The 16,420-nt window shown below is 38.2% G+C and overlaps 1 protein-coding gene across 1 annotated transcript; it reads left to right on the forward strand.

Annotated features, from left to right (window-relative positions):
• The first annotated feature begins 2,528 nt into the window (after positions 1-2,528).
• On the forward strand, positions 2,529-16,420 carry LOC131439942 (ras-related protein Rac1). Its single transcript, XM_058611055.1, has 3 exons — positions 2,529-2,733; positions 3,077-4,194; positions 15,443-16,420. Exon 2 carries the CDS (start codon positions 3,130-3,132, stop codon positions 3,706-3,708), a length of 579 nt encoding a protein of 192 aa, XP_058467038.1. The 5' UTR covers positions 2,529-2,733; positions 3,077-3,129; the 3' UTR covers positions 3,709-4,194; positions 15,443-16,420.

Consider the following 16,420-nt stretch of genomic DNA (forward strand, 5'->3'; position numbering starts at 1 on the left):
CGTGAGGACTGCCTTCCTCAACGGTTCACTGAAGGAGGAAATATATATGCGACAGCCAGAGGGACTTGAAAACACAAATCCACATCTTGTATGTCATCTGAAGAAGTCATTATACGGTCTGAAACAGGCTCCAAAAAGCTGGAACGATAAATTTAATTTATTCATTGAGAAGCTCGGATTCAAGCGATCCAATGTGGACACATGTTTGTATAAGATTGCGTTAAATGGATCTGTTGTATACTTACTGTTATATGTTGATGACATAATTCTGGTGTCAAATCAAATGGACCTGATTGAGAAGTTTAAACGGCAATTATCGAAACAATTCGAAATGTCTGATATGGGGGATCTGAAGCTGTTTCTTGGATTGAAAGTAGATCGCGATTTGAGAGGAGGTACAATGAAAATTAGTCAACCCAAATATATCGCAGATCTATTGCAAAGGTTTGGCATGGAAGACTGCAAACCGGTGGCAACTCCATTGGAGCCTAATTTGAAACTCGAGAGCAGGATGCGTGAAGATGTGACAAAGAAGCCATATAAAGAACTTGTCGGTTGCTTAACATATCTGGCTCTTGCGTCACGACCAGATATTAGTGCTGCTGTAAATACATTTAGTCGATTTCAATCCATGCCAACCGATGTCCATTGGTGTCACTTGAAGCGTATATTGCGATATCTGAAGGGGACAATGAACATGGGTTTGATTTATCAACAGCATGGTGAAGAACAGCCACTAGTTGGCTTTGCTGATGCTGACTGGGGAAATGACCAGAATGATCGTCGATCGGTTTCCGGTAATATTTTTCAAGTTTATGGAGCTACAGTTTCCTGGATGACAAGGAAGCAAGCAACCGTTTCACTTTCATCAACAGAGGCCGAGTATGTTTCTTTGAGTCAAGCTGCTTGTGAAGCGATTTGGCTCAAGTATCTTCTCGAAGAACTCGGAGTTGTTTTTCATCATCCCATACCGTTTTTCGAAGATAATCAATCTTGCATTCGCGTTGCTGAGGAACCAAGAAATCATAAACGAATGAAGCACATTGACATTAGATACAATTTCATTCGTGAAAAGATTCAAGATAGTGTGTTTAAAATAATTTACAAGCCAACATCAGAACAAATTGCTGATATCTTCACCAAAGGATTGGCGAGGGGCCCTTTCGAACAATTAAGGAACAAACTAGGATTATTCGGTTGAGCGGAGGTGTTAAGAATACAACCGACCTAACGTCGTCCATAGTTACAGTAATGTAACAAATCAAGGTAATCCCTGATGTTTGAAGAATAAATTTTCATTCCAATTCACTTCTTTGTTCAATAAACAAGCCTTTTAACGTTTGCTCTGCCTTTTAATACTTATTACGAAAAATGTAATTACCAATAACATTACTTCCTCAATACCGAACATACCCATATTTCAATCTCATTTACCTCGTCTTACGATTCGTTTTTAGTGTGTGCATGCATAATTGGCGAATATCAAATGATGTAGAACAAAAAACGAAAGAAGAGCGAAATAAGTATAGAGCGAAGTATGCATAAGCAGTGGCCACTCGTCGCGTCACTAAATGCACGAATACTTTACAGATCGTCCTCCACTTGATCGATCCACAATTTTTGAAATAGAGTGTGAATATATTTTCAGCCAACAAAATCAATAGTAAAATTCCGCGGGGAATCATTGCCCTAGAACATTGGAAACTTTTTCAATAGTGTCAACTGTTATCGCAAGTATCTATTTGTGCTATCAAAAAATCTAATCACAACTGCAGATAAGTGAAAACTTAGAACCTCTTATCTATTATTTTCATTTTTCATACGCAGATGTCGCAGCTACGTAACTTTTGCGGTTTATTACCAATCGAAATTCCTACACCTCTTAACTCTAAATTTGACAACCGACACCGCTGTCATTACAAAAAGTCAAAAATATAGCGTTTTTCGCCTTTCCAGTTGTGCTGGTGTGCGAGCCCTAATCCATGCGTGTGTGATCAGGGTTGCCACATATGCAGATTAATCTGCATTTTACAGATTTTTCAAATAAATTTGTGACCAAGATTCTGTATATGCAGATTACAGATTTTTGGCAAAAAATACAGATTTGTACAGATTTTTGACAGCGTGGATTAAAAATTGCTTATGCTTTCAAAAATTGCTTCTGATAAGATGAAAAGATGGCCATAACGTAAGGTAGTAAAGAAGAAAGATTACCAATTGATCAATCAGATTAAGTTTCACATTCAGATTGGATTTTGAAAGTTTTTCGTCAAATCATTATTACGAAAGGCTCCAAAGCAAAAACAACTTCCAGCGTTTTTTCAACTACAAAATCATAAAATTCAGACTAAGAAAAGTTTTGGTTTTTTTTTAAATTTGGGTTGTAAAGACTTTTTCATTCCGTTGTGCTTCGATTTCTTATCACTTCTATATACAGATTTTCAATACAGGTTTTTGAGCTCCCGATACAGATTTACAGATTTTTCTTCTAAAAAATGCAGATTTAAATGTGGCAACCCTGTGTGTGATGTGATTGATGTCACATCGCAGACTTTCAGCAGTGAGAATTGAAGATTACATTGGTGGGTTTTTATAGGCGAGCTTGATCATCGCGTATAATTTTTCTCAAGGTTTTATCCTCCAATTTCAATCCCTTGCTAAAAAGGCAAGTGCTGTGGGAAGTGAATTTGCTGTTTGTCAGCCAAAGCAACTTTTCGGAAGTGGAATATTCGGGTAAGTAGAAAATCAAGTATTTCCTCTCGTCGCTGGTGGCAAGTGCAAAAAGGCGAAAAAAATATTGGGAGCAGCAGCCCCTACAGAGAGAAAAAAAAGAGTTTCGCATCGTTTGATGATTCACCATCATCAACAAAAGAACGATAAAATCATTGAACCAATTTCATCTAATGCAACGAAGCTGAATTCCGGCTTGGGGCTGCTGTTTAGATTTTCCACAGGAAAAATAATTCCTAGATATGTGGGTCGTCATTTGCTCTCCCGCTGAGTTGATTCTGTAGCATTGAAATTTATTCTAATGTAACGCCCATCATTTGTGTGTTTCTTGATTTCGTCGTTTTAGGTTGAGGTTGAGTTTATTGATTCTGATCGCCACAGGAGCGTCGAGTATCGAACATGCAGGCCATCAAGTGTGTCGTAGTCGGTGACGGTGCTGTCGGTAAAACCTGCCTCTTGATCAGCTACACCACTAATGCATTCCCGGGTGAATATATACCGACAGTATTTGACAACTATTCCGCCAACGTGATGGTCGACGGGAAACCAATCAACCTGGGTCTATGGGATACCGCCGGACAGGAAGATTACGATAGGCTGCGACCGTTGTCCTATCCGCAGACGGACGTGTTTCTCATATGCTTTTCGCTGGTCAATCCGGCCTCATTCGAAAACGTACGGGCCAAATGGTACCCGGAAGTGCGCCATCACTGTCCGAACATTCCGATAATTCTGGTCGGTACGAAGCTCGATCTGAGGGATGATAAAAATACCGTGGACAAACTGCGCGACAAAAAGCTGTCGCCCATCACCTATCCGCAAGGATTAGCCATGGCCAAAGAGATCGGAGCGGTCAAATATCTGGAATGTTCGGCGCTAACCCAGAAGGGTCTCAAAACGGTATTCGACGAAGCGATCCGAGCCGTCCTCTGTCCCATCATACCGGTGAAAAACAAACGTAAATGTTCAATTCTGTAAGCATGTCCTCCCGGTTCCAAATGTCCTACCACCAACCCCACAACCACATTTGCAAAAACAACGCTAAGAACAAAAGTCTATCTGTATCTGTAGTGGGTATAAAAAAAATGTCCACAAATTGTAAAACCAAAACAAAACCATCGAGCATTAGAATCCCTCCTTTGTCTTGATCTCTCTCGTTTGTGGTAATTGAAAAACGGCATTTTCTTGCATTTTATATTAAACACAAAAACAAGCCGTTTAGTGAACCATTGTAACTGTGCAGTGAATGGCCGTTAGTTCGTTTATTTTTTGTCAAGAAACTAAACCGTGTAGTGTTGAGAAAAGTCATCATAGAAACAGTAGGAAAATGGAGTCGAGCATCGAAGCTGAAAGCCAACAAGCAGCAGTGAACAACAACAGATTACACCTATGGATGGATGATCGATGAAAAAAAACACAGCGAGAGAGAGACAGGAACGAATACGAGGCTGATCAAATGAAAAGGTAAAGTTTTTTCCTACTGTTTTTAATTGGAAAACTTTTCAGTTTAATTAAATGGTCGTAAAGATTAATGACTTCGATACTTGCTTGTGGGATTTATATTTGCCAAATCAAACCTCCTATCGGAGAAAAAAGAAGAATCTGCCAGTTGAGCACTTAACGAATGATAAAACGCTGGACGCGGCAAAAATTTATTTCCACTTTCTCCCGCATTGTTCGACTGAACGCATTCAGCAAACCGTTGAAAGGTCCACCGGCCAGTAGTGCCTAGCTGCTAGTTCATTGAATATTTAGCATTGTATGGAGACGCGGTTGACCGGAGCCATAATTGTTGGTTGAACAATGGTTTTGTTGGTTGGTGACTGACTGACTGAACAAGCAAAAGGTTTTTTGCCAGAGTTGTATATGATAATTTCTGTTAGATTTCATTGAACTAGAGCGAAACTGTTTGGTCAACTTTGATGTCGACAAAAAGCAAACAATTCTACAGTTGACTCACAAGATAATTGCATCTCTGGTGTTAAGATTCTACTCACAGCTAGAATCATTCCAGATCGGGGTTCTAATATGTGGCATAAGTGTCACGGCATTCCGGGTTGGACAGCTTCCGTCGAACATGCTGTGTGTCAAGACCCATTAATATCCCCCCATTTTTCTCTTGTTCGTCTGAAGTGGGTAGTTATTTTGATAATGAGAAACACTTGGATGACAAATGGCCCAATTCCAAATGTCATCACAATCTATCCACTAGAGTTTGAATTACAGCTGATCGTGTCAGACGAGTTCTAGTATTCATCAAGCTATGGAGAAACGCGCACCAGCGCATTCCTGTATAAAAGCAACGGTGAAATTGAATGTTTTGCCGTATGGATTGGTTCACCATGCCCCGTATTCTCCAGACCTGGCCCCCAGCGACTATTTTCTATTTCCAAACCTGTAAAGGTTTCTCCAGGGAAAGAAATTTTCGTGGAATGCTGAAGTCATTGCCGAAACGGAACCGTTTTTTGAAAGTTTTAAAAATCGTTTTTCATGTGGAACACATCTTTATTTTCTATAGAAACTCAAATAAAAATACACGTAGAAATGTGGTCAGGCTTTAAACACTTACAGCTCAGTATATTTTGAATCAATTATTAATATTATTTCATTATTTGATTGGAAATATTTCTAAGATTCGATTTGAATGTATCAAGCCACGTATTTTCGATTATAAATGATTGAAATTTTGATTAGTAGCGAGCAGTGTTCTATTTTGTCTACTAAAAATCTCCGACATACCGGATTTCCCTGCCATAGACGACGGTTTTGAAGGAGTAAGCGATATATCAAAGGGAAAGCATCGCTCTGATTGGTCAATCGATGCAAAAGCGAAACTGTTGGAAGCACGCGAATCTATAAATAGAAGCAAAAACATAGCTAACGTTTCAGTCCTACGCGTAGCATGCTAGAGGTAGGTTGTTGCTAGATAGTAAGACAATGGCACTTTTTGTCTTACGATTTGAAGCTTTAATTGGTATGCTCTGATCTGAAGTTGCATGTTATGTCGTTTCGCCTGAGAAATTGACAACTACCCAGGGTAAATTTTGAGTGCTTAAGATTAATTTATAATTTATATAAGACGAATTTGATTGATAATGAGCAAAAGTTTATCGCTTCAACCGAAATCGCAGAATGGTAGAGAAACTTTAACGCTATAAAAATAACTGCTTTCATACAAAACTTGAGCACAAGCTTGACGAAGAGAAGCCTAAATATCAAAATCGTATTGCAAGTATGTACAAAGATATAATTGCATACATTTGGGATATTGATGTAATTTCGTCGGCTATAAAACAAACAATGTTCGGTGTTGGTTCCTTATCAAAATCAATCTAAGCAGACTCTCTTGCAATTGCGGATTCAAACGTGTGACGATTGATTGAACTGTTTGATTGCAGATAATTAAAAATTTTGGTTGCCTTGTTCTACATCAATGGCTCCAACAACTACATGGGGCTGATGCTTGTGGTTTTTTGAAAAAAGGGCATTAAAATGTTGGAGGACCGACGGGTCAAGTGAATCGCTCTAGATGGAGATTATACTGAAGAATAAAAAAGATTTCACGGTAAAAACCTAACTTTTTCTTTGACTTCTCATTCTATGTAGTTCAGTAATGCTTTGGAAAGAACCGAAAGTTCCCATTTCTTCGACTTTCAACACAGTTGCAGGGTTGTTACGGTCGCGCGGATTTCGTGCATTTTTAAAGCTTGTGTGTTTTATTAAATCCCAAAAAATTAAAGATGGGCGAACGTTTGAGTAATTGGTTAGACTGACCGAAAAAAAAAACAAAATTTACGAGAAGGCGGTTCTAGCAAATTTTTTCTTCAGTGGACAAATTTTCGATTTTATGCTCTCCGATCTCAAGTGGCATTTCAGCAAAGCTAATACTAGAAATTACAAAAACTTTTCGATATATGTGCTTGCTTTTCTCCATTCTAATGCGGAAATCGAAAATCGCCTCAGTGAAAACACATTCAATAATGCAAAGAACGTAATATCAGGTGTACAACTTTACTTCCGCCGTTTTCCGATAGGTGGCTGTACCGGCTGAGGCTGATCAAAATACATAGATGATAATGCATTTAAAGTGAGTGTGTACAGTGCCTAACGAATTGTCATCGCCGTTTCAGTGACAGTTGTTCTTGTTTTCGTATTATTCACGCTCGAAAATATCTGTTTATGTGCCCAATTCTCGCAATTTGCGGGAAGTTGTACTTTTTTGTTACAATTCGAAAAAAATGCAGCTGAAGCGCATCGAATGCTCTCAGAAACGGTGATGCTGCTCTGAGTAAAAGAACGTATAGAGAGTGGTTTCAACGTTTTAAAAATGGTAATTTCGATGTCGAAGACAAACATGATGGTGGAAAAGAAAAAACCTTCAAAGATGAACAGCTAGAAGCGTTGCTTGATGTAGATTCGTGCCAAACCCAAGAAGAGCTTGCCGAATCGTTGAGAGTGAGTCAGCAAGCCATTTCAAAACGTCTCAAGGCCCTGGGCATGATTCAGAAAGAAGGAAACTGGATGCCGTACGAGTTGAAACCGAGGGACATCGAGCGCCGTCTATTTGTGTATGAGCAACTGTTTCAAAGACAAAATCGTAAGGGGTTTTTACATCGGATCGTAACCGGTGATGAGAAGTGGGTGTTCTTAGTTTCAGTGGGATTCTTAGTGTCAGTAGGATCCATAGTACTAGCCATGCAATGATTCTGTACACTAAGAATCGGCTGCGAAGTCTGTTGAAACAGAAAGGCCAAATTCCACAAAAGGAATGTAATTCCAGGACTTTGCTTTGATAAGAAGTGGGTTCGTTACGATAATCCTAAACGCAGAAAATCATGGGGAAAGCCCGGGTATGCTACTTCGTCGAAGGCAAAACCGAATATTCACGGCGCCAAGGTTATGATTTGTATTTGGTGGGATCAGCTCGGTGTGATTTACTACGAGCTCTTAAAACCGGGTGAACCCATCACAGGAGATCACTACCGAACACAACTGATGCGCCTTAATCGCGCGCTAAAAGAAAAGCGTCCACCATATCAAGAGCGACATGACAAAGTCATCCTCCAACACGACAATGCTCTGCATCACGTCGCAAAAGTGGTCAAAAAGTACCTGGAAACGCTGAAATGGGAAGTCTTGCCCCACCCGCCGTATTCCCAATATGTCGCCCCTTCTGACTTTCACCTATTCCGTTCGATGGCACTTGGCCTGGCAGATCAACATTTTCAATCCTTCGAAGAGTTGTAAAAATGGATTGCTTCATGGATAGCGTCAAAAGAGGACTACTTTTTTCGAGCCGGGATCCGAAAATTGCCGGAAAGATGGGAGAAAGTTGTCGCTAGCGACGGACAATTTTTTGGATAATACATCTTTAAGCACTTTTTCGCAATAAAGCTTTTAATTTTGGAAATAAACGGTGGAAGCAAAGTTGTACACCTAATAATTGAAATGCTATTCTTCGATAATATGGTCACAAATTTTGTGTGCAATAAAAATCGCATTCTGAAAGCAAAATTTTTCGCGACAAGATTACGAAAAGTTGAAACGTTTATCTGGTGCAGGATCCGAAGGGATTCCATACGTGGTGATAAGAAATTGTTCTAATAGTTTGTTGGTTTCACTATCCAAAATTTTCATTTGTTCTTGCGTTCTGGATTTTTTTTCTGAAATATGAAGAAAATCCTATGTGAACAAGGGTATAGTATCCAGCTATCGTGAAATTGCTGAAATTGTGCGCTGTATCGAAGCTGTTTGAAATTATTGTTTTGGATTTCATAACACATAGTGGCTCTGACTACATATCTGAGACTCAGCATGGATTCATGCCAAAACGTTCAACTTCCACAAATTTAGTAACATACGCTTCCTTCATCATACGTTCTTTACAAGCACGACTACAAGTAGATTCTATATACACCGATTTCGCTGCTGCGCTCGACAATTATTACATAACGATCTACAAGTTAAGTAGACTGGAATTTAACGAATCATTTTTGAAGTGGTCATGAAATGATACTGAAAATAGGAAACTGTACAACCTTACGTTTTGCTGTTACCTCTGGAGTTCCTCTAGGAAGTCACCTTGGACCGTTTAGTCAGCTGCAGTCTGAGTCAGAGTCTGAGCGTCTGAGTCAGCTGCAGATAGTTAAATCTGCAGCTGACTCAGAGTTCCTACAAGAACAGTTGGATAATTTAACTAATTGGTGTAACATCAACAAAATTGTTTTAAAGGCTCTGTCATCTCTTTTAGTCGCAAAAAGTCTGTATTCAAGTTCGACTATATTACCCAAACTGGTCTCGTCTGTTAATGGGTGTTCTTCTGGATTCCAAGTTAAATTTTAAGGAGCACATAGAGTTTATTATCTCCAAAGCCTCTAAGTTATTGAGATTTATTTTCCGCGTTATTAAAAAGTTCTCTGATGTACATTGCTTGTAAGCTCTGTATTGCGCTTTAGTTCGCTCAACTCTCGAATATGCTGCTGTTATCTGGTCATCTTATTACCAAAACGATATCCAACACATTAAAGCGATTCAACGCAAATTTGTCCGATTCGCTCTCCGATGTCTTCCATGGAGATATGCTTTAAACTTACCGAGCTACCATGACCGCTGCTTGGTCTAGATTTAATATCTGACCGTCGCGATGTTTGTAAGGCTAATTTTGTGGTAGATGTACTTCAGTCGCGAATCGATTGTTCCGATGTACTGCAATTGTTAGAATTAGACATTCGACGTCGTAAACTTCGGTTCTTCTTTCTTTCTTTAGATTCCCTATGCTAGAACTAATTATGAATATAACGAGTCCATTACTAGCATGTGCCGCATATTTAACAAAATTCAGAGAATCATCAAAGGCAAATCATCCTTCAATGTACATCTTCTGGTAATCCCAGAATTCATTGATCAGTACCGGCGCCGGCCAGGCCCGAACGTAGATCGTCTGAGGAATGGGAAGGGATGTTAGTCCAACACTTGTTATTACTAGAGGCCGTATATACTACTTCGCACTCCACAAGAGTCACGGGAGAAGGATATTTGTTAGTAAAAATTTCAGTATTGGTAGTATTCGCGTGCGACCTAGTATGTTCCGGTTTCAAGATGCTCGGATGCACCACTAAACTCACTGACTTCCCTAATAAACGTTCCAACGATATACGATACTGAAGTCCTGGAAAGTCTTGATTCACAATCCTAGGGTGGCAAGTGATCAGTAAAAACGTGTTTAATCCACCTAGCAGTGAGATGATACCTTTTTTATCAATCCGCATGAGTTTTTTGCATGAATGTTCTTCGGTGTTTTAGTTCTCATGACATTATTTTAATGACCGTCGTTTTAAGCGGCAATTTGTGATTTTAATCACTCAATACCCTGTAATGTCGAAGCTGCAAATCGGATCGAATTTGAATCTAAACGTGTGACAATCGATTGAACATTCCATGAGATGTCGAAGAAAGTTTCAGGTTAGAGTTTACGGTTATTTACGGTACTTCCAGAGCCGGTATTCGGGGACCAGCATAACCCAAAACGATTCGTATGGCCAGAAAATAAATTGAGGAAATTGCAATAGTTTTCAGTCCAACTTTGAAGCTTTTTAGAATTGTCATCTTCTATATCGACTTGAATTTTAAAAACTCATCACCCTGTAATTCCAGAATCGGATAAAATTCATAAATTTGGCATGGGACCATAAATCCTTTAATTTGAATTTTTGTTTTTGAAATTCCATTTTTTGAGAAAACGATTTGATACTGGAACCGGAATTCAAAATCAGTGTAGCCGAAGTCAGGTAAATTCACCCGAGAAGTTGTATAGTTTACATTTGATTCGAAATGTTCGAAAATCAGTGCACGCTGACTAAAAAGCAAGATGTTTTATAGAATCTTAAGACCTTTCATTCGAATCTTAGATGGTTCTTAGATTTCATTTGAATCTTAGATCGGTTCAGCCATCTATGAGAAAAATGGGTCACACTATTTTAATTTCGTTTGACATATCATCCTGTAGCTCAGGAACCAGAAGTCGGATAAAGACGTAATTCAGGAACTTTGTTTGGAAGCATTTCTCGTATGAATCTGAGTTTGTAGAAAATGGTTGAGTCATCTCCGAGAAAATTGAGTGAAATTATTTTCCACACAAGCATTTGCTGATCTGGACGAACTGATTTGAATGGTATATGGGTATCATGTTCTTCCAGCATTCATTACTGTCAGTGGTTTAAATCAATATAATTATGCATTGTTTTTAACACGAAAATGCTGCCATCTTGGCCATTATCTGATTTACATATGTCGTATTCGAACGATTACGTTGCCAAAAACGAACCGTGCTAAAATCGGCCCGAGGCTAAATGTCATGAAAAAGGATGTTGTACACAGTCTTAGTGGTACTTAGAAACAATCGTATGTAACAGTATAAAAAATCGTGTTTCACGTTGCTCCGAAGCATTGCATTACTTATCATTTAGCGCTCAAAATTCCTTCTACTGGAATAAGGGGAAAAGTCGCTTACACAAAAATATCAATATTTCCGTTAAAAATGGACGGATTTTAACAATCTATGGCTTGTTGGATAGCTATTACCGTGCGGAATCTAAGTCTTAAATAATATTCTGTTTTCAAAGTCAATTTTGACTGATATTGATATTGAAAATTTTGACGTAAAACTTCGTATAACTCAAAAAGTAAACATTCGATCTCAAAACCATTCAATAGCGTTCAGGACCTTTCATTTGCGACTAGTTTGATCAAAATCGTTCCAGTTCTCTGAGATCTCGACCTCTTAGTTGACAACACACATACAGACCCACATACACACACGGACATTTGCTCAGTTCGCCGAGCTGAATCGATTGGTATATAACACTTGACCCTCGGAAAATTTTTCTGAATTTTGAGCAGATTTTGTACCTATTATATATATATATATATATATATATATATATATATATATATATATATATATATATATATATATATATATATATATATATATATATATATATATATATATATATATATATATATATATATATATATATATATATATATATATATATATATATATATATATATATATATATATATATATAAAGGTAAAAACCTTTTTTAATCCACCTAGTGGTGTAATGATGCCTTTCTCATAAAAATTATATATTATAAATATCACTAGAAGAATCTATGAAGAAATTTTTTTTCAATCTTGATTTAAATAAGAAACTTTCTTTGGGTATAAACTAACATAACCTTTCCAATTTGTAAACAGGGGAGCGGGTAATAGCGCCGAAAGCCATTTCGCCAAAAGTCGTTTCGCCGAAAGCCATTTCGCCGAAAGTCGTTTCGCCGAATGCCATTTCGCCGAAAGTCGTTTCGCCGAAAGGGTCATTTCGCCGAAAGTCGTTTCGCCGAAAGGGTCGTTTCGCCGAAAGTCGTTTCGCCGAAAGGGTCATTTCGCCGAAAGGGTCATTTCTCCTACATGTAATGTTTCCTGTTTAACTGATGTGGCGCAACCGGCCGCCGACCCGCCGTCGGAAGTGGCGGCCTCTTGCATACAAACCTGTAACCGCCTCGTTTGCCCGGTCTACTCAAAGCTAGGTTTCTTTGCTTTAGTTAGGTCCGAACGAGCGGTAGCGAGGTCGGTCGGCACATGAATCAAAACGATGTGGCGTAGCCGCATTAGATTTTTTTTTATTTTCACTTATCACAATTAATCATTATTCAAGAAGTACAATGGTAGGTCAACAAAACGGGCGTTAACGCTATCATCTTTCGTTTGTATTTAATTTAAATCAATTCTTATTACGATTTCAAGACGTTTTCAAGATTCGGCGAAATGGCTTTCGGCGAAATGACCCATTCGGCGAAACGTCATTCGGCGAAATGACCCATTCGGCGAAATGTTATTCAGCGAAACAACCCTTTCGGCGAAATGGCTTTCGGCGAAACGGCTTTCGGCGAAATGACCCTGATCCGTAAACAGTTATGTCAAGTTAATAAGAATTTTTCTTAATTTTGCATCGTCGCACTAAATAATTAAACACACTTTACTCCATAGTTCTGGAACCGGAAGCCGGATTCGGACGAAATTCAACAGCAAATTATGAGACTATATAAACTGTTTTTTTGAGCCTGTTTGTGGAAATCAATCAAACCATCTCTGAGAAAATTTAGTGAGTCTCGTTTTAAACTTTTTGACCACTATTTCCGGTACTTCTGGAACCGGGAAGTTGGAACCAGTATAGCCGAAGTCGGTTCGTTTAGTAAGTAACAAATATAGCCTACAAATTGAAATAGTTTTATACTAAATCTAGAAGAATTTGACCTTTTTTGCATCGTCGCTCTAAATGACAGTGTGAAATTCAATAGCAACCTATGGGAATATAAGTTTTTTTTTTAAATTTTATGAGTGGCTTTATTTGACACATACATACACACACAGACACAAACATTGCTCAGCTTGATGAACTGTGTCGAATGATACTGCGTACTTTTGTAGAATAGCATCGTTATCACGATCTTGTAATAGCACTTACAAGTAAGTACAAATTGAATACAAGAATTAGAAATTTACAATGTTTTCACCTAAAAAATATAAATTTTAATGTGGCAACCCTGCACGCTATACGAAATTGAACAAAGCACGCTGCGAACGGAGCAAAGTCGCACGTACCGTCGTGTACTAGTTTTTCATCGTCATTTTAAATGACGATTTGAATGATATAACACTCATCATCCTATAATTTCGGACCGGAAGTCGGATCTGGATGAACTTTTCGGGGACTTTTCAAAAAATTTTAAGACTATTAGTTTTATTTTTAAGCTAATTAGTTTGTGAAAATCGGTTAAGTAATTTCTGAGAAAATTGAATGCGTATTTTTTAATAAGTTTGCTAATATTTCCTTGTAATTCCGGAACCGGAAGTCTGCTCCAAATGAAATTCAAGAAAATTATATGAGACCTTTCATTTGTATCTAATTTTGAGAAAATCGGTTTAGCCTTCTCTGAGAAAATTGGGTGACATTATTTGTCACATACACACAGACATTTTGTGATCTCGACGAACTGAGTCGAACTGATATATGACACTCGGCCATCTGGGCCTCGATTGTAAAGTCGGTTTTCACAGCGATGATTCTATATGAGAAATGCAGCAATATGGTATAAAAATTTTTTAAATCTACAAAATAGTAAACTCGAAATTTTTATTTTCGACACGATTCCGCGAATTGATTGATATTATTCCAGAAAATGTTTGCTTTGGTCCTTCTGGAAAAATAACACTAGCGTTAAAATGACAAACTGATTATGCTAATTGTATTGATACTAAATTACTAAAATACTAAATCAGTCATGAAGAAGACTTATGCAAATTTTGAGCCAAATCAATGTTTTGAAAAATGAAATTTAAGAAAAAAATCGGAATATGTTAGAAAAATTTGGAAGATTTGTTTTTTTTTTCATAAAATATATTTAATAAGGCACTATGCGTTAGCTCTATGATGCCAAAGGCATTTTGTAATAATAAGGATTGTGTAGGTGCTGGCCTCTCATGTTTTACTGGTGACGTTGCTACTCAATGGTAGTGGCCGTATGCTTGTCCGTATGGGTGCACGGAAGACACCCCCGAGTCAAAGACCCGGCCAGTGGCCCGCGTGCTAGTTATCGACAGGAGTTGTCCTCCGTTCTTGGAATCAGCCAGGTGACGTGAAAATGTATCAAAAACTGCTGCATCCTTCAGTGGGTCCGCGGAAAACACCCCCAGGCTGCGAAGACCTGGCGGGTGGCCCGCATGGTAATCATCGACTGGAGCGGCTTTCTGTGGCAATGATGGTGATGTTGCCGAATGGTATGAAGAAATAAAAAAATAGAGAAGTAATTGTTGTGGAAAACGGATTGTTAAAGGGGGGTATGGGAACGAAATAACTAATAACTACAAATATTTAGTTAGTTGACATCGAGATGGTGAAGAGACTGGGGAAAGGGGAGCGAAAAGTTAGTAACAGCAAAAAGATCTTGTTAGTATCGATAAAGATGGTAGACAGACGGGGGATTGGGAGAATCGGGCGGATGTTAGTGTCGAACCTATAGGTGAAGAGTATTCTTAATCTCGAAAAGAGTAAGGAAAACTTTCTATGCCAAATACAACGGATCACACTTGTATATTAATGTGTTTAAGGTATTGGTAAATGAGAAGCATATAGGAACTATTCCGACTCGCCAACACATCCCGAACCGGAACCTCAGCCGGTCTACCTCGGGCCCGGAAGATTTCTTTTTGTTTGAATTTAGGAAAATCGGTACAGCGATTCACTGTGAAATCGAAGTGGGATCTGGAAACCGAAAACCGATGAAACGGAAGTCAATAGATTTGGTCACCAACTTAAAAGAATCGCAAATTAGAGGAATTTCCCTGCCAGGGTTTGGCTTTATTTTTACATTGTCGTAAAACAGGTTGTGAAGTTGACATTTTAACACTAATTCACCTGTAATTTTGGTATCGAAAGTCGGATCTGGTTAAATAGTCAAATCAGGTTCAGTCATCTCTGAAAACATTACTTTGCACATATCGCCCTGTAACTCCGGAACCGGAAGACATATCCGGACCAAAATTCAAGAGTTTCATTTGGGACCACGCGCTCTTTTGGTTTGAATTAATGATTTTTCGCGTCGTTGTATTTTGTTTAATTCTCTATCATTTCTTTTCTTTTCATTTCAGAATGGCTATTCGTAAGATGGCACACTCAAATCACCGAAACCACACAAATCGAAGCGAATGCAACTAGTTACTAGAGTTAATCTCTTTCTCTTACATCATCGTCATTTTGCAACCACATTTTTGTTTTGCCAGTGCCCGCCGGGGTTCCGCTAGCGGTTTCACTAGAACTCAAATGAAAACAACAACAACAATAAAAAAATCCAAATCCGATAGATCGAGAGTTACTTCTTGGATGTTTTTTCCTTCTTGTTTCTGTAGTTCTTGTTCGCTCAGAACCAAAGTTGAGAATGTAGCCAACTCTGCCGTTAAAGTAAATTTGAATGTAAAATGTGGTAAAAACAAAAAAAAGTAACCATCGATGATGCGCAAAACTTGAAAGGGAACCGATATAAGTCTAACAATTGTTTTCTTAATGTGCTTTTGAAGTAACAGAAGTGTAGCTTTAGTTTTTTCTGTAAAAACAAACGACTAAACAAGCATGTATTTTTCGAAGCGAAAAGTAAAAAAAAATATGAAGATGTAACCGGTTGGTAGGAAAAATATATCAAGATTTTTTTTACAACTAATCTATTAATCAAAAATGCCGGAGGGAAGTCTTCTTCTCAGAAGAAGTGACGATACACAAACACACAAACGAACACGTAAAAATAACTTGAATGTACACTGTAACAATGAATAATTGATTGAATGTTGTATCCGGAGATTTTTTATTTTGTTCGTGGCTAACAAAACCTATATCCAACCAATGATTGGAGAATTTCCTGTTTATTTTTTTGAGACGCAACAATATAAACGAAAGTAGAACAATGCAAATTATTGGAGGAAAACAAAAAACAAAACAATGCTTCTTCGTCCTGTTTTGTGTTTTGAGCCCGAAAGAAAGAAAAAAAAACCGGGAAGGCTCTTCCAGCAAACCAAACCCGATTTGGCCCTTAGATGTTTTAAAGAAAGTGAACAACAATTGTAAACAAGCAAACA

This window comes from Malaya genurostris, unplaced genomic scaffold (genome assembly GCF_030247185.1).
Source record: "Malaya genurostris strain Urasoe2022 unplaced genomic scaffold, Malgen_1.1 HiC_scaffold_18, whole genome shotgun sequence".
NCBI classification, from domain to species: domain Eukaryota; kingdom Metazoa; phylum Arthropoda; class Insecta; order Diptera; family Culicidae; genus Malaya; species Malaya genurostris.